This window comes from Sarcophilus harrisii, chromosome X (genome assembly GCF_902635505.1).
Source record: "Sarcophilus harrisii chromosome X, mSarHar1.11, whole genome shotgun sequence".
Classification (NCBI taxonomy): domain Eukaryota; kingdom Metazoa; phylum Chordata; class Mammalia; order Dasyuromorphia; family Dasyuridae; genus Sarcophilus; species Sarcophilus harrisii.
In genome coordinates this window covers 72,680,807-72,698,573 of record NC_045432.1, presented here as the reverse complement: position 1 = coordinate 72,698,573, position 17,767 = coordinate 72,680,807, and the positions used below count along the sequence as shown (strand labels likewise).

Here is a 17,767-nt window from a genome sequence, read left to right as displayed (position 1 = left end):
AGAGAGGGCAAGGAGCTAGCCCAAGAACACACGGGTGGCCCAGGTTAGAGTGAGGCTGGGAGCTCCCACCTTGCTGGATCTCTGCCCTACAGAGGAGAAGGTGAGGGGGCTTCATCTCAGAAGTTCCTCGTGCACTCTGGACTTTGCAAGGGTCTAGATTCACTCAGAGCCCTGAGTTTCTGCCTTTTGTCCGAATTTGACCCCGGGTGCAGCTTGGAAGAAACTTCCACAGGATACTTGCGTGCACGTATACTTGTATATATATAGCTACGTGGCTGTTAGGGACTGAGAGATTAACGGGCTGAAGTGCTACCAGGAAAGGTTGCCTAGAGAAACAGGAAGGATGGCAGGCTGATAATCTATGGTTGGTTTATTGCATGACAGTCACTTGGCCTCATAAACATAACGATTCTCATGTGGCGACTTCTTGAACCACGCCAACTTTGCCCTCTTCTTGGGACACATTTGCCTGGTTCTCACCGCCCCCTGCCCAGCCCTAAAGCTCCAAATATGTTGTTGTTCAGTCATGGCTGACTGTCCGTGACCCACGGATCCTACTGTTCATGGAGTTTTCTTGACAAAGATAATGGATTGCTTTGCCATCTCTTTCTCGAGTAGACTAAGGTGAACAGGTTAGGGGTCTCACCCAGGGTAACAAAGTAAGTATCTGAGGCTAGATTTGAACTCGGGCTTTTCTGACCGCAGGCCCGAGCGCTAACCGCTGAGCCATCTAGTTGCCCCACATATAGTTGGTGCCAATGGTCTAGAGGGGGAGGTCTACAGAAGCACACGCCATCACAACAGAGGTCTTTTTGTAGATTTATTGTTCTCTCCTCATTTCTGGACATTATACCTCCACCCCCAAAAGCCTTCCCCCTGTGACAAATTAAAAAATCAACACATCAATCTTTTCCGATCATACATGCACCATTCCGTAGCTGTAGCTCTCTACCTCAGAGGGGGCTCCTCTTCTCTTCTGCAAGCCCCCTTCCCACCCCACCCCGGTCACCAGCATTACCCAGGGCTCAGCTTCTTTATGCTCTCTTTCATTCCCGCTGCGGTGTCATTTTTTTTAATAACATTTTCCCAATTGCTGATTTCAGTCCATTTGTAGACATCTTTCCACATTTCTCTGAGTACTCCATTATCCATCATTTCTTAGAGGGTAATGTATTCCATTACCTTTCTATACACCAATTTGTTTAGCCATTTCCTAGTTGTGGGCATGCACTGACTTTGCCCTCCGTAGGGGAATCTCTTGGTCAGAGGGCATGAACAATCAAGTCACTTGAACCCCTTATTTGCAAAGTGATTTATCATATGATTGGCCCAAAGAATAGCTCTTAAGTATATGTTATTGGATCTCTTTTCCCACAGCCCCCTCCACCACTATTTCCATCCTTGCCAATCTGTTGAAGGTACAGCTTTCACAACATTGCAGTTAGAACCCCGGGCCTGATGTAGTCTTAATGAATTTCTTTATAGTCCTATAGCTAACCCTACCCCTACCTCCTGCTCCCCGGATCCCTGTGACCCACCGGGAGACAAACGTTTCTTTTCCCTGCCCCCTCTTCCTGTCCTCAAACCCCTCCCTCTTTTCAGTGGCTCGGCTTTTATGTGTTAGCCTTTTCACTGAGCCCTCTGGAATACCCACTAGCTTTTTGACAGACTTCCTTCTATTTCAGTCTCTTGGATTCTTCCTATCTTCTGGAGATAAAAGCAACCTGGCTTTCTCCCCTCCCTGGCCGTCCTCTCCAATGTGGACCTTTCCTTCTCTCACTGCTCCTGACGTGATGGGCCTTGCGCCCCACAGTGGGTCACTCTCCAATGCTCCCTTGGTCCCCTTTACTCAGCAGTATCTCCTCTGAAACCCACACTCTCTAATGTCATCACCTAGTCCAAATCCTCATCCGGCTTTTCTAAGGACTTCCACGGTACTCTCTCTCCTTTCTTCCCAAGTGTACCATATGGCTCAGTCTTGCTCAGCATCCCAACCCCTGGAGAGCAGTTTACAGTCAGCAGCTCCACGTCCTCACTCCCCCTGATGCTTCGGTCCCTTCCTGTCTGGCTTCTGCTCCTCTTCATCTCACAGCTCTCTCCAATGTCAGCAAGGCCATCTTCATTGCTGAACCACATGGCCTTCTCTCGGCGTCCATTCCTTTGGTCTCTCCTTGCCCTAACATAAATGCAAAGAATGAAGCCATTTTGATGAGTTTGGCGCTGCTGACTTCCAGACCTCTCCATGGCTGCTCCTTCATCCCTTTGGCTTCTGTGCCCCTGACCTTCCGGCTTCTCTTCGGGCCTGCTTGACCCTTTGCTAGTTCCTGGCTTTCTGAGTACGAGTGTCTGTTTGAGCTCTATCCTGAACCCTCTTGTCTTCCCGTGAGAGAAAAACCATGCTGACTACGGCAATGAAAATGAAAAAATGAAGCTGAATCTTGGGTAATTATAATGACCATTTGTCCATCTGTGCAAATAAGTCCCAAAGCACATCTCCTCTCCTGGTTTTTTTTTTTTTTCTGAACTCTAACCCTCTGACTTCCTATAGGGTATCTTAACCCAAATATCCTGACAGGAAATTCATTTTTAAAAAATTATGTCTGGGGGCAGCTAGATGGTTCAGCGGATAGAGCACCAGCCCTAAAGTCAGGAGGACCTGAGTTCAAATTTGGTCTCAGACACTTAAAGCTTCCTAGCTGTGTGATCCTGGGCAAGTCATTTAACCGCAATTGCCTCAGGAAAAAAAAAACAACTCATGTCTGTACTTTGGATCATTTTGCCAATTTTCTCCTTTAGTTCATTTTTTGCCATATTTTTTTTTAGCCTTTTTGTTCTCTTGGTTGTTTTTGGAGGATTACGTAAAGAGCCTGGGTCCCTTAGAACTTTCACCTGTCCATGTTGACTGGAAAATGTACCTCTCCAGCCTGACTTTGGGAGATTTTTCTAATGGGGATGATTGTTAGAGTTGTTGAAATGCCACAGATGACAAAAATAATAATAATAATCTCTTCTGCATGGGGCTTTTGAGTGTTTTCTCACTTAACCCTCTAAACTCTGGGATAGGCAGAGAAGATACTAGCTGTCTTAAATTCTTAGTAGAGTTCTTAAAAATGGCACTAAGACTTTGGGAACAGCCTTTATTAAATTCATAATGAGTTTGACTCACCTGAATGTTCCCAGCACAATGGGGGGGGGGGCGGTACATATGCATTAGAGAGAGAGAGAATTATTCTCGTTTCCACTTATCGTAAGGCTGTACCTTTGAGCTCTCTGCTACTGAACCATGCAGCAGTTAAACAGTAACTTCCACCCTCCTTACTAAGGCAAATATCCTTTTAAGATCGAATGGGATTTCCCCCGTACAATAGCTGTCTTATGGCAAGTGCTTAACAAATGCTTCTTATACTGCATTTAATGAAATGCTGGAGTAGGAGTAAGAGAGAGAGAATTGGTCCTCATCTGGAAAGTGCAAGCCAGACCAATTCTCACCTGCTTCACAGAATGGCTGTAAAAGCAGCCCGAAAAAACTCAGGTCAAACAGTTCCTGTGCTCTGTGGGTAATATCTACTAGAATTCAGATGGTCGTTGAGAGGTTTTCCAGTACAAGTATACACGTATACTAATCATCAGGCCAGTGGAGAGAGTAAGAGGAGAGTTGGTTGAAGTTAAGCTAAATCCAGTCAAAGAGGGGAAAATGTAAACCCTGGGTCCTCCAATTGAAGAACCACCGGGAGGGCTCCAGGCTGCAGAATGACCTCTTTCTCTCTTCTCCCCTCCCCACAGTGATCCGCTACAACAGTGACCTTGTGCAGAAATACCACCCTTGTTTCTGGATCGATGGGCAGTACCTCTGCTGCTCTCAGACAGCCAAAAATGCCATGGGCTGTCAAATCCTGGAGAATCGCAATGGAAGTGAGAGACGTGCCATTTCTTGCTGGGCTGTATCCTCTCTGCTTTACTTCTGTGGCTGACCTACCCTTGCTGTTCCTAAGTTCTTCCCTACAACGCTTGCTCTCTCATCATCAGTTTCTTATTTTTCAGGCTTAAAACCGGGAAGCTCTCACCGGAAGACCAAAAAGCCTCTTCCTCCAACCCCCGAGGAGGACCAGGTATAGGGGGACCCTCAATTTGGATGCTGGATGAATAGTAAAATAATATTTTGATTCTTGGCCTGAGTTAGAACCCTAAAGGTAGAGGACCAGAGATGTACTGCTGTTTGGCAACTGGGCACTTTGAAGCCCAACAACTGGGAGTATTTCCGGTGCTGGGAAAAGGTATAAGGTGCTCCAGCTGCCATCAGGGTGATGTCCCACACTTAAAATCTGAGTAATTCCTACCATTTATACATTAGCTTGTGGTAAATGAAGCACACACATGCCTTGTCTCCTTTGATTCTCCCAATGATATTTTGAGGGACAGTCAGGTGATGAGGTGGATAGAGCACCAGCCCTAGACTTGGGAATACTCATCTTTGTGAGTTCAAATCCAGCCTCAGATACTTCCTAGCTATATGACCCTGGGACATTCACTTAACCCTATTTGCTTCAGTTTCCTCATTGGTAAAATGAGTTGGAGAAGGAAACAGCAGACCGCTGCAGTATCTCTGCCAGGAAAACTCCAAATGGGGATGCGAAAAATCAGACACAATTGGGAAAGGACCAAACACCACCACAAAGAATACTGTGAGGGGAGGGACATAGGCAGTTATCTCTGTTTTATGGAAGTGCAAAGCAAAATGCCCCAAGTCAACCAAGACTTTGCAGAGCTGGGACTAAAAGCAAGGCTTCCTTGATCTCTAATTGAGTGTCTGATTTGAGCTAGACAGGAAACAGTCCAGATAGGAAAGGAGAGGAGAGTGTTGCCCCTTTCAGATCCGTTACCTGTTGTGACTTCCTGCCCCACAGATTCAAAACAAACCACTGCCCCCTGAGCCAAGAGGAGAGGCCAGCCCCCCAAATGAGCTCAAGAGGGTCGTTGCCCTTTATGACTATACGCCAATGAACGCAAATGACCTGCAGTTACAGAAGGGTGAAGAGTATCTTATCCTGGAGGAGAGCACCTTGCCCTGGTGGAGAGCTCGGGACAAAAATGGGTGAGAGACCACCCCGGAACCATACATACCTGGGCCCTGGCTTGTGCGGTCTCACAATCTGACAGTGGAATCCTCCCTCCCTGTCATCATGGCTAGAAAGGGTTTTTACCTGCCCAACACCAAACCCAGAACCTCTGACCCAGGCCTCCACTGAGCATCAGCCAGGAGGCCTAAGCCTTACTTGAAGTTTGGGGTATTTTGGGGGGTTATTTTGAATTTTGGTCTGACCCTGCAATTTCACTGGCATTGGGAAATAAATACCATTGAGTTCCCCATGTCTTCTACCAGTGCGACCGTTCTGCAATTTGTCATCTTTGACAGTTGAATCAAGTCGAGATAAGCCCACAAACATTTTGTAAAAGTACCTACTATGTGCCAGGCACTGCGCTAAGCTCTGGGGATACAAAAAAAGGCAAAAAGAGCCCTGTCTTTAAGGAGTTCACATTCTAATGAGAGGGACAGCGTGCAAACAACTTCGGACACACAAGATAGAGATGGGGTAAAGTGGAGGTGATCTCAGAGGCAAGGCACTAGCATTGAGGAGGACCTGAAATGAGCAGGACCATATAGCATTCAAAGGAGGCTAATGAAGTAAGAAGTAAGAAACATGGAAAAAAGACAAAGGAGCCTTTAAAAGCTAAACAGAGGATTTTACATTTGATCCTGGAGGTGATAGGAAGCACCTCCAATTTATTAAATAAGGGAGTGACATGGTCAGACTGTAGCAATAACAGCAGACTATTGCAATAGCCCAGGCACGAAGTGATAAGGGCCCACACCAGGGTGGGGGCAGTGTCAGAGGAGGGAAGGGGTCATATGTGGGAGATGTGGTAAAGATAGAGTCACGACTTGGAAGCTGATTGGATGTGGGGGAAGGGGAAAAGACAGAGTAAGAGAGCGAGGAGGCGAGGATCATACCGAGATCTTGAGTCTGGGTGACCAGGACGATGGCGGTACTCTTAACAGTAACGGGGAAGTTAAAAAGAGGGGAAGGATCGCGGAAAAAGATCACGGGTTCAGTGTGTAAACATGTTGACGTCTATAGCAGATCAAGTTGGAAATGTCCAATAGACGATTGCAGATGCTAGGCTGGAGGTCAGCAGAGAGGTGAGGACTGGTGAATAAGGAGCTCTGACAATCATCTGCAAAGAGATGATCATTGAATCCATGGAAACGGGAGTGAGATAGCATAGAGACAGAAGGGAATTCAGACAAAAGCCTTGGGGGATGCTTCACGGTTAGTGGGTGTTATCTAAGGGAATAGGGCAGCTAAGTGGCACTGCAGTAGATAGAGCTCTGAGCCTGAAGTCAGGAGGACCTGAGTTCAAAATAGGCCTCAGACACTTACTAGCTGTATGACCCTGGGCAAGTCACTAAACCCCATTTGCCTCAATTTCCTGATCTCTAAAATAAGCCGGAGAAGGAAATGGCAAATACTCTAGCATCTCTGCCAAGAAAACCCCAAGTGGAATCACAAAGACGGGCCTGAAACGATCCTCCAACAACAACGACACCTAGGTGAATATTCAACAAAGGAGAAAACGAGGAGGGATCAGATAGGTAGGAGAAGAACCAAGAAAGAAATATGTCATTAAAAAAAAAAACTAGACAGGAGAGGATAGCAAGGGGAAAAAAGTGATCACCAGTGTCAGAAGCTGAAGAAAAATCAAAAAGGATGAAGACTGAGAAAAGGTCAGTAGATTTGTCAATGAAGAGATCCCCGCTAACTGTGGAGAGAGCAGTTTCATAGAAAAATGAAGTTAGAAGACACGTTATAGAGGGTTTAGAAGAGAAGAAGGAGAAAGGAAGTAGAGACCTTGAGTATAGATGGCCTTCTCAAGGAGTTTAGCCACAAAAAGGAGAAGAAATATAGCCTTGAAGTTTGAAGTTTGGGGTATTTTTTGGGGGTTTATTTTGAATTTTGGTCTGACCCTGCAATTTCATTGGCATTGGGAAATAAATACCATTGAGTTCCCTATGTCTTCTACCAGTGCGACCGTTCTGCAATTTGTCATCGTTGACAGTTGAGTCGTCAAGATAAGCCCACAAACATTTTGTAAAAGTACCTACTATGTGCCAGGCCCATATATTTCGGTGAATGGTACTGTTTTTTTAAAATATAACTCATATAGAGCTCATTGCTAGGTTTCCCAAAATATAGGTTGCAGAGTTGCTAGCTCCTATCCAAGTACTCAAAGTAATAAATGTTTATAGATTTGGCTTTATTTGAATTCATAGAAAATGCAGATGACTCAGAAGGGCTTAGAGGAGTCTAGGAGGAGACATAGAAAATACATAAAGCACTCAAGTAAGCCCCAAACTTAGCCACATAAGCATGCAGAGAACCTGTGATCGTTCAGAAGCTCTCTTTGGAAGGCAACAACATTTTAAGACTGACTCCAGTTACACAGGTAGTCACCTACAACTGTCTGAATCTCTAAAATAACAGGGGTAGGGGAAGGGATAGTACTACAGGGGACACAGTTCAGATTACTTGCTTTTCTATGCTGTGTCACCTTCAGCTCTCCTTCAGTCTTGAGGGCCATGTTGGTGATGCTTCTCTTTCTCCAAGAGGCACAGAGGTCTGCCTGTTTACAGACTCTCATCTCCCCTAGAAAGTCTGCTCCTTGAACTCAGGGTTCCTCATGAGGGAACTCCCAGGTCTGGTGCTACCTAAGAAACCTCCCTTCTGGCCAGAAGGCTAAATCCCAAGGTCATGCTGCCTAGGAAACTGAAATTCCCTCTAGGTGGAGAAGACGGCACACAAGCTTCCTGCTCACCTTCAAAACACTTATTTGACAAAGCACCTATTTTCTCTGATCAGGGGAAAAACCCAAAAGATGAGAGCATCAGAAAGATGCTTATTCCCTCTTTTGATGCTCTCATTCAGAGCCAAACAAACAAGCCTCCAATATAATCCAAAACACATAGAGCCTGGCCCATCAGCCATCAGGATGTTCAGCTCCTGAAGCCAGGGCCACACGTTTGGCTCTCTTCCTCCCTGCAGAGATGGCTCAGGGTGACTCACGTCTCTGTCTACTTTGCAGCCGGGAAGGTTACATCCCTAACAACTATGTCACCGAGGCAGAAGACTCCATCGAGATGTATGAGTGAGTATGCACGGGGCCTTTAGCTGTGGTATTTCACAAGAAAGAGGCTATCTCCCTTGCTTTCAATGTGCATTTTAAAATTTCACATGAGCTGGCAACTATAGCTCACTGCCACAAGAACAGGGGGCCACCACAGGACATGAAACTTTTAAAGGCTGCCAAGTCACGATTGGATTTTTTTCTACCTTCCTTCCTGGCCACAGGAGTGGGTTGTTCCCAAATCCTTCCCTTCCTGATCGCTCTTCTTCCATGTCTCTTTGATCCCAGCTTAGGTTTGAGAAAGGGGTGGATGCTATCTTCTGTGTACCTCAAAAGCACTCAGTAGCATTTTCCGTGTTGAATATATGACTGATGGCCAGAGGAACACAGGTGGGCCTGTGATGGCTGGGATACTTCTTCCTAGGTTCAGACCTAGACATTTTGCTTCCTATTTCAGGTGGTATTCCAAACATATGACTCGGAGTCAAGCAGAACAACTGCTAAAGCAAGAGGTGAGTGCACTCTAGTGTCTGAATACTGGAACTCCAAGCAGCATCCTAAGCCATAGACCAGAGTCACCTCCAAGCTGAAAGAGATGAAGTTGCTATCATGTAATGCTTAACTTTACTTATACTCAAATAGTTGCTATGACAACTGGCAAAAGGGAACTGAAGGTCAGGATGGATGTAGATGGGAGCTGTTCTTGTTCCTCGGTCATCTTGGCTTTTTTTCTCTTCATTCCAGGGTAAAGAAGGGGGTTTCATTGTCCGAGATTCCAGCAAAGCAGGAAAATATACTGTGTCTGTTTTTACCAAATCAGCTGGGTAAGTGACAAGTCTGGAGAAGTAGTCAGTTAACAAGCATTTATTAAGGATTTAAGATATGCCAGACACTGTGCTAAGTTCTGGGGATACAAAGATCTGAGAATCATCTGCCTACGATGATTGATAATTGAGCCCATAGGACTTGATAAGATCAAGTGAGATAGTACAGAGTGAAAAAGATCAGGGGGCCAAGGACAAAGCCTTGGGGGGGGGGCCACCCATAGTTAGTAAGCCTGACCTAGAGGGAAATTCAGTACAGGAGACAGAGAAGGAATGATCAAAGAGGAAGGAGGAGAACCTAGAGAGGAGAATATCAATAAGAAAAAGAGAGTGATCACCAGTGTCAAAAGCTCTATGGCATCAAGAAGGATGAGGACTAAGAAGAGGCCACTGGATTTGGCAACAAAGAGATCAGTGGTGACTGGAGAGCAGTTTTGGTGAAATGAGACAGCTTTCTTAAAGAGTTTAGCTGAGAAGGGGAAGTGAAATCTAGGATGATGGCTAACAGAGAGGGAAGGATCCAGTGCAGATTTTTTGAGGATCAAAAAGATGTGGGCCTGTTTGTAGGTTTGCAGGGAAGGTGCCTGAAGACAGAGAGATGTAGGATGAAGATATGTGGGAAAGGGGGAGTGACACAGGAGGAAATCGACCGGAGAAGATGGGTTAGAATGGGATCGAGAGGGTTTGCCATGGCGAGAAGAAAGGCTACCTCATCGGGAGAAACAGGGCTGGCCCTCACAACACTTGCACTCTGATCATCCCATCGGGCCACTTTTTTTCTTTCCTCTTTGAGCTTCTTCACTTCACTGATTTGGAGTCTGTAGCTCCTCTCTTTGTCTCCCAAGTTCCTGACTGTGTGTTCAATTCTCCAGGGACCCTCAAGGGGTGATCCGCCATTATGTCGTGTGCTCCACCCCTCAGAGCCAATACTATCTGGCCGAGAGGCACCTCTTCAACACTATTCCCGAACTCATCCATTACCATCAGCACAACTCTGCTGGTGAGTACCAGAGTCTACATAAGAAGGGGTGGTTAAACAGGTAGTTTTTTTTTTACCTTTTTTTAAAATGAGTACTTTTATTGTGATCTCAACAGACATAATTGAAAACATTTCAGTCTACAAAAGAGAAAAAGAACGTTTCATATAAAAAACTGAATCTTTGTAGCAAATTATTTCAAGAGTCCTGTGTAAGAAGTTGCACCCAAGTTGTTCTTTAAAAGACGAGAGGGATCGTAAGGGACAATTATAAAGGACCAATACTTTCCAGACATGATAGTCAGGTGGGCACAGGCAAGAGGCAGAAGACTGAATATTATTTGTGGGGAGCAGCTGGACCCTAATCCCAGCCTCTGCTCCTTGACAACTCATCACTTTGATTAAATGATTTTACCTCTGAGGGCCTCAATTTTGTCATTTGCAAGGTGATTGCACTAGATGACTTCTTTGGCTTCTTTCTTTGAGCTCTGAATATTCGATACTACCCTTGTTGTTGTCCACAAAAGTTCTACTATAATGGTTCAGTGGGAGAACAGGTAGTTTTTCAATGAAAAAACAAAACAAAACTATTTGTAATCACATGAAAAAAAGGCAAATCATTATTGACTAGAAAAATGCAAATTAAAACAACTTTGAGAGATCATCTTACATCTATCAGATTGACTCAAAAGATAGATGCCTTTCAATTAGGGAACGGCTAAAGAAGATGAGGTATATGATTGTGATAGAATACCACTGATATAAGAAATGATGAGCTGATTGATTTTAGAAAAACATGGAAAGACTTAGACCTATGAAAGAAGATGGGATGCATCTCCAGAGAAAGAACTGACAAATTGAATATGTATAGCATGGTCTTACATACATGTATATGTTTGTATATATTATATCTAGGTATACATATATATTTATATATTCATGTTTAATTGTATCCTGCTCTAGGACAGGTTGGTGAGAGAGGGAAAAAATAGAAATAAAAAGTACACGGCAGAGAACAAAAAAAAACTTGGAAGGCAGCACAGAAAAGCTGGATAGCTTTGAAAACAATATGTAGTATTTATTTATTTTTATTTTATTTATTTATTTTTATTTTTATTTAATAGCCTTTTATTTACAGGTTATATGCATGGATAACTTTACAGCATTAACAATTGCCAAACCTCTTGTTCCAATATGTAGTATTTATTACATAGGTTTTCCAAAAAATATAAACAGTTTGAAATGGAGACATCATTTTATACTGAATCCTCTAAGTTCTGCTGTGTACATGAACATGTTCTTTTTTTTCTTTTCTCATTTTGTATTTAAGCTTAAAATAAAATAATTTTTTAAAAGAAAAAGAATACACTGACACAGGATAACAAAACTGGGGCTCTGTGGAATCCAAGTCTGTGAACTAGGATGGGGAAAGAAATGAATTCTTGATTTTCTTCCCATGAGATTTATCATATCTTTCAATCATGAATAAAGACAACAAGCATGATTATGAGCAGGATTCCCAAGTTTCACCAGCCTACCAGAGGGGAAGCCACAACACAGAGAAGTCTAAGAACTCTCCTGCCATAAATTGTCTCGTTTGAGCCATACAATAACTGTGCGAGGGGTACTGGAATAGGTATGATTTGACTCAGTTTATAAAAGAGAAAACTAAGGCTCAGAGAGGTTAACTGGAATAGGCCCATAGTATCAGAAACAGAAGGCACCAGGTCAGTCCCTTTACCCATAATGCCAATGTTAGTCCTCAATGTAAGCCATCACCCTTCCCCTCGTGGAGCTGGTAGTTCAAAAGGAAATATGAAAAAAGTATGTGAGAAAGTGCTAGCTCGTGTGGTCTGGGCTCTAAGTGCAGGAAAAGTTCGCAGAAGGGGAAATCAATTTGCAGAAGGGGAAATCAATCATTTGGAGTTAAAGCCTAAATAATAACTATAATAATGGCTAACGTTTATAGCACTACCATGTGCCATGCAGTGTGCTAAGCACTTTATAAATCGTGCTTCATTTGTTCTTCACATTTCTGGGGAGGAGGTACTGTTATTATCCTCATTTTACAGATGAGGAAACTGAGGCAAATAAAGACTAAGTGACTTGCCTGTGGTCACACAGCTAGTAAATGTCTGAGGCTAGATTTGATCCTCTTGATCCCAGGCCCACCTCACTGTCTAAGGATGTCAGCTGGGTTTGAACTCTAAGAGTATATTACTAATAAGGATCATCTTTTCTCTCTTCCATGAAAATACCTTTTGAGAGGAGAAAGAGGAAGAAGCTGGTGGGGATGGAGGGGGGCTGCCACGGACACCTGACAATCAATCCCGTGACGCTGCAGGAAATGTGGGATTATGGAGGTCAACTGGAACAAGGCAGCTCTGCATATAAGCCTTCAGCTTCTCTTGCCCAATTATGGCCAGCTGGGCACTGGCAGCATTCTGCCATGTCGATATGCCGAGTTAGGCAGATGGAACCCACTGTTGTGTATTTCAGGACTCATCTCGAGACTCAAGTATCCAGTTTCTCAACAAAACAAGAATGCTCCCTCCACGGCGGGGCTGGGCTATGGTAATTACTACTTTTTTCTCGACCTGAATCTAGTGCCTCCCCCCGTCCCATCCTCACCTTCCACCTCTCAATAACTGCAGGAGCAAGCAGGAAGGGGGGCAGGCCTGAGTTTCTCCATAGTGAGCCTTAGTGCTACACCTGCTTCCAGGAGAACCGAGCAGGCTCATAGCTTTCTTTCTCTGATTCCCTTAGGCTTTGGTCCCCACTAAGAGAAACAAGGGCTGCAGAAGTAAAGACTTCCAAGGCTCAAAAGGCCCTTGAAGGGGTCATCTATACTATCTCTTTTCTTTTAGGCAGGGCTCTTTCCAAAGTTTTAAGATCTCAGAACCCCAGGGGAGGAACCCCCGAACAGTCCTATGAGGACAGATGCACTGGTGCTCCTGAGCCCACATCCCATTCTTCCCCTGAGAAAAGTCCCTCCCCTACAGTATGATTCCTATCCCATGGAATTACATAGAGGCTGCTATTTGTTATAGGGTCATGGGAGATTGATCCAAGGGACCTGACATTCTTGAAGGAGCTGGGGACTGGACAGTTTGGGGTGGTGAAGTATGGGAAATGGAGAGGCCAATATGACGTGGCCATCAAGATGATCAGAGAAGGCTCCATGTCAGAGGATGAGTTCATTGAGGAGGCCAAAGTCATGATGTGAGTTACTACCCAAACTCTCCATCCAACCTTTGGTGTCTATATCAGCAGGCACGCTACACTGTGATGTGAGTGTGCCGTACATTGTGTGAAACTTCCGAGGTCTGGACCAGAACCTGGGGTCACACTGTGACGAGTGGGAGGCTCAGTCTCTAGTTAGCTATTCCTTGAGAACGGTGTTGATCTTGGGGGCATCCTACCTCCAGCAGCATTAATAACACTAATGAAATTAAATGATGCTGCCACGGCCCGTCTCGTTTTCAATGTCCCTTCCATGGCTTGATCACAGTGGAGTAAAGCCAGTTCCCCCGAGTAGGTAGTCTCCGTGACCGTCCTGTGTTGGATTTGCTCCTCTGCTCTATTATTTTAAGTCTCCACTTAGTGCCAGTTTTGAAGTATCGGAACACAGCCAGGAGCCGGAAGGAAGAGGGATGGAGAAAGGCAATCTAGTCACCAGGGTCACTTGTTCTGGCGCTACTTCATCAGACCTTGTCTTTCCCAGCCTTTCCTTGACTGCTCTGTGGAGCAACAGGGGAGGCTGGATCTATTACCTATCCTGTAGGAACCTGTCACATGAGAAACTGGTCCAGTTATATGGGGTCTGCACCAAGCAGCGTCCCATCTTCATCATCACTGAGTACATGGCCAATGGCTGCCTCCTGAACTACCTGAGGGAAATGAGGCCCCGCGTCCAGACCCAACAGTTGCTGGAGATGTGCAGGGACGTCTGTGAGGCTATGGACTACCTGGAATCTAAGCAGTTCCTTCACCGAGATCTAGTAGGACCTTGGGGGAGCGTGTGCCTGCAAAGGAGGCAGGGTGGGGGAGAGCGTGGGGAGAGCCTCACAATTAAGCCTACACGGAGCAGCACAGATTCATGGCAACCTCTGCCTGGCATTATAATTGGGGAAGAACACTGGGGTAAGCCCCCTGATGTAGTACAGATGGGATGGGAGAGGTGAAAGGCTTCCAGAGAGCTGGGGCCTATGTTAAGAGCAGATGGCTGCTATCAAAGGGGGACAGAATACAGGGGGCAGAAGATACCCCAAGGAGAGATTAAGGAGATGGAAATGAGCTTGGTCATCCTGTGTCATTCTCCCAGTTTCGCTCTGAGTGTGAATACTGTTCATTTGCCTTGGCCTCAGTGGCAACAGGTCAGCTGTATTTTCATATTCTCAGTGTCTGGGAAAGCATGAAGACTCAGGAGTGCCTCCAACTGGTGCAGTTGCCCCTCCATCTAGGGGCACCCCTGCGTGGCCCTGCCCAGACCAACTCCCAAATTGCTTTAAGCCCACAAACTGGCCCCCATTGAGTTCTAGTTTCACATCTCCCCAGAAGAATGGATTCCATAATAACTGCATATGTGAAGGAAATCCAACTGCATTTATATTCTCAAGGATTTCATTCATTATCTCCACATCCAGGTGTTTCTGTGAAGTAGAATCAGAGCTAGGCTCATAATCAACAAGCATTTTAAAAATCCCTACTGTGTGTCAAGCACTGTGCTAAATACTGGGGATGCGAAAAAAGTCAAAAAATAATCCCATTGGATTTAGAGAGGCTTCTCACATGGAAGAAACAAAACATGTCTTACTGACGTCAACAACAAATGAACAAACAAGGATTCCACTGGGAGATTCCAGTGATTTGCAAGGAAATATGGCCTCACTGGTACCTCTTCCTCCACAGGCCGCTCGAAACTGTTTGGTCAACGATCAAGGGATTGTCAAAGTATCTGACTTCGGTCTCTCCAGGTCAGTGTGCCTCCTCATCCTTTCCCTTTTCTTCACCTTGAAAAACAGAAATGTTCTATGGCTTTGTCATCTTCTCCCCATCTTGCTGCTCAGTCTGGTATTTCTCAGTGGCTTCCTGCTCTTCGCTCTGTGTTATCGTAAGCATATTTTCCCCTCTCGCCCATGTCTCTGTGTCTTCTCTACCTCAATTCTTTCATTATCTTCTCTTCCCCTCATACTTTTGCTATCTTTACTGCTTACCTTCTTCCTAATCACTCTGGATCTCCCCACTGTGTGGTGTTTAAGCCAACCCAGAATGCATCATCAGCTATGGAGAGAAAGAAGAAAACAGACTGCTATGCACACTATTGTCTAGTGACCGGGCCTCAGTTTCTGTCCTCCTTTGAATAGAACCTGAATATCTTTTGCTTAATTTATGCCAGAAGAGACTGGTTGGACAATGAGACATGTGGCTGACCCTACACTTGTCTTGGTTTTTTGCCTCTGTCCAGAGGTCTAGGCAGATCCCAAGATGAGTGTCAACAATTTGATCTAAATCTCTCATAGATATGTCTTGGATGATGAATATACCAGCTCGGCGGGATCCAAATTTCCAGTTCGGTGGTCTCCACCCGAAGTCCTCATGTATAGCAAGTTCAGTAGCAAATCTGACATCTGGGCTTTTGGTGAGTAGACAAGGTAGTTTAGAGGAATAAGTGGGACTTTCCCCCTCAGACAGTCACCACAGCTGCCATTTCCAAAGTACTTTAAGGGCTCCAAAGGTCTTTCCCTGGAAATAAGGTGAGTACTATAGGTATCATGAGCTTCATTTTACAAGTGAGGAAACTGGAGCTGAGAGACTAGTTTGTCCATGAACACACAACTGGTAAGTGTCAGAGGAAAGATTCAAATCCAGGTTTCTGCTCCACTATGTCAACTTCACTATACCACATCACCACGGAAGGTACCACCTACTTTGTGCTACACTCCAAGGGGCTGGCATCTCTGGTATCTAGAATTATATTAAGGGGTTTGTAGAGCACACAATTGTATCAAGTATCATCTTCAGAGAGCAGAGAATAAGTGTAGGTATATATGATGTTGCTCAGTAATTTCAGTCATGTCTGATTTGGTGACCCCATTTGGGGATTTCTTGGCAAAGATACTGGAGGGGCTTGCCATCTCCTTTTCCAGCTCATTTTACAGAGGAGCAAACTGAGGCAAACAGGGTGAAGGAATTTGCCCAGGGTCACAGAGCTAGTCAGTATCTGAGGCCCCATTTGAACTCAGCAAGTTGAATCTTTCTCCAGTCCTGGTGCTCTATCTACTGGGTCACCCAGCTGCCCATATGTGTATGTGTGTGTATATATTAATTTTGGTTTTCTTTTCTTTTTTGCCTCATAGGGGTTTTGATGTGGGAGATTTACTCTCTGGGAAAGATGCCGTATGAGAGATTTAGTAACAGTGAAACAGCAGAACACATTGCCAAAGGCCTCCGGCTCTACCGGCCTCAGCTAGCCTCAGAACGAGTGTATGCCATCATGTACAGCTGCTGGCATGAGGTGAGCCTTCTTCCCCTATAAGCACAAATAGTCTTCCTGGGCCATTGACAAGGGCCATCTCCTACTTTCCAAGACAGAAGACCTGGCCGCAGACTGCCTGCTGCACAGATCCCTTTTTCCCCCTTAGTAATTCCCAGAGAACCTAGGGCTACCTCAAGGTTTCTGGAGTGAATTGAAATGCCATACAAGTTACTGCCAGGCAGCCAAATACCCACAAGAAGGCCTGTATCCCTTCTCATTTGTAGAAAGCAGTCCAAAGTTCAATGCTTATTCCTTTCTGTGACCCTAAATGAAGGTGCCAGGACCGTAAGACCTGAACACAAACCATTTTCAAATTGCCTCATTCTTTAAAAAAAAACCAAAAAACATTGTTTAGTTCAAACAGGCAAACAGGTAACCTTCACACTTCTCATTAAGTCCTTCACTACTCCCTTCTATAGGTACCTTCATAACCACTTTTTAGCCCTTGGTAACCTAAATTAATGTCTTGGGGTAGGTTTAGGCCCTCCTGCCCTTGACACTTCACCTTTCTCCAGGAGAAAATTGACAAAGAAATGTTGGATTCTGGGGGATGGGGGGGTCTGGAGTCCAAACAGAGTTTCCCTGCCACTATCCTTTCCCTTGACCGATGGCATGGGGCATAAGAAAGGCAGGTTATGTGGCACAGGAGGGGACTTGTTGCTTGCACACTGCTCTGATGCACTTCCATAGAACACAAAGAAAACTGTGTTTTCTGGCCAGGAGGTCCATGATTTCTGCCCCCTCCCAACAATCTTCTTTCTCTTTGAGTCCAGAAGGCAGATGAACGCCCCACTTTCAGATTTCTTCTGAGCAACATTCTGGATGTTATGGATGAAGAATCCTGAGCCGTTCAGCCCACTTCTCTGGTCCTTCCGTCTCCACTCCTCGCTCCATTTGCTCACTCACTTTTCTCTGAAGAAATTCAAGGCTTCCAGCGCCTGGGTGGGAAGGGGAAGGGAAGGGGAGGGCGAGAGGAAAGGAAAGGGATGGGAGCAGGGAAAAAAGCCTTTACGCTCCCCCTGCACTCCTTAACTGTGGCACTGTACACCTGAGAATGGCTCACACCTTTGATCCCCAGGGACTTTCTCTGGCCCGAGCAAAAGCTGAGGAATAGTAGCTTCATTCTTCAGAACACGCTGTTGCTCCAGGAGATAAAAATTCCTCCTAGCAGTTAAGAACAAATTGTAACGGATGTGTGTGTGTGGATGTGTGTGCATACGAGCAAATAAACCCTTTGGGTGGCCTTCA

The 17,767-nt window shown here is 45.2% G+C and overlaps 1 protein-coding gene across 2 annotated transcripts in view; it reads left to right on the top strand.

Annotated features, from left to right (window-relative positions):
- Nucleotides 1-17,767, top strand: part of BTK (Bruton tyrosine kinase) — a 33,668-nt gene extending 15,901 nt beyond the window's left edge. For both annotated transcript variants that reach the window (XM_003775026.4, XM_023507144.2), the window contains exons 6-19: nucleotides 3,784-3,912; nucleotides 4,042-4,109; nucleotides 4,905-5,092; nucleotides 8,140-8,202; nucleotides 8,639-8,693; nucleotides 8,926-9,005; nucleotides 9,878-10,005; nucleotides 12,481-12,555; nucleotides 13,032-13,203; nucleotides 13,766-13,982; nucleotides 14,893-14,957; nucleotides 15,504-15,622; nucleotides 16,341-16,498; nucleotides 17,293-17,767. In XM_003775026.4, coding sequence (XP_003775074.1) covers nucleotides 3,784-3,912; nucleotides 4,042-4,109; nucleotides 4,905-5,092; nucleotides 8,140-8,202; nucleotides 8,639-8,693; nucleotides 8,926-9,005; nucleotides 9,878-10,005; nucleotides 12,481-12,555; nucleotides 13,032-13,203; nucleotides 13,766-13,982; nucleotides 14,893-14,957; nucleotides 15,504-15,622; nucleotides 16,341-16,498; nucleotides 17,293-17,364 — 1,589 coding nt within the window. In that variant the 3' untranslated portion in view covers nucleotides 17,365-17,767. The remainder of the gene's footprint in view (nucleotides 1-3,783; nucleotides 3,913-4,041; nucleotides 4,110-4,904; nucleotides 5,093-8,139; nucleotides 8,203-8,638; nucleotides 8,694-8,925; nucleotides 9,006-9,877; nucleotides 10,006-12,480; nucleotides 12,556-13,031; nucleotides 13,204-13,765; nucleotides 13,983-14,892; nucleotides 14,958-15,503; nucleotides 15,623-16,340; nucleotides 16,499-17,292) is intronic.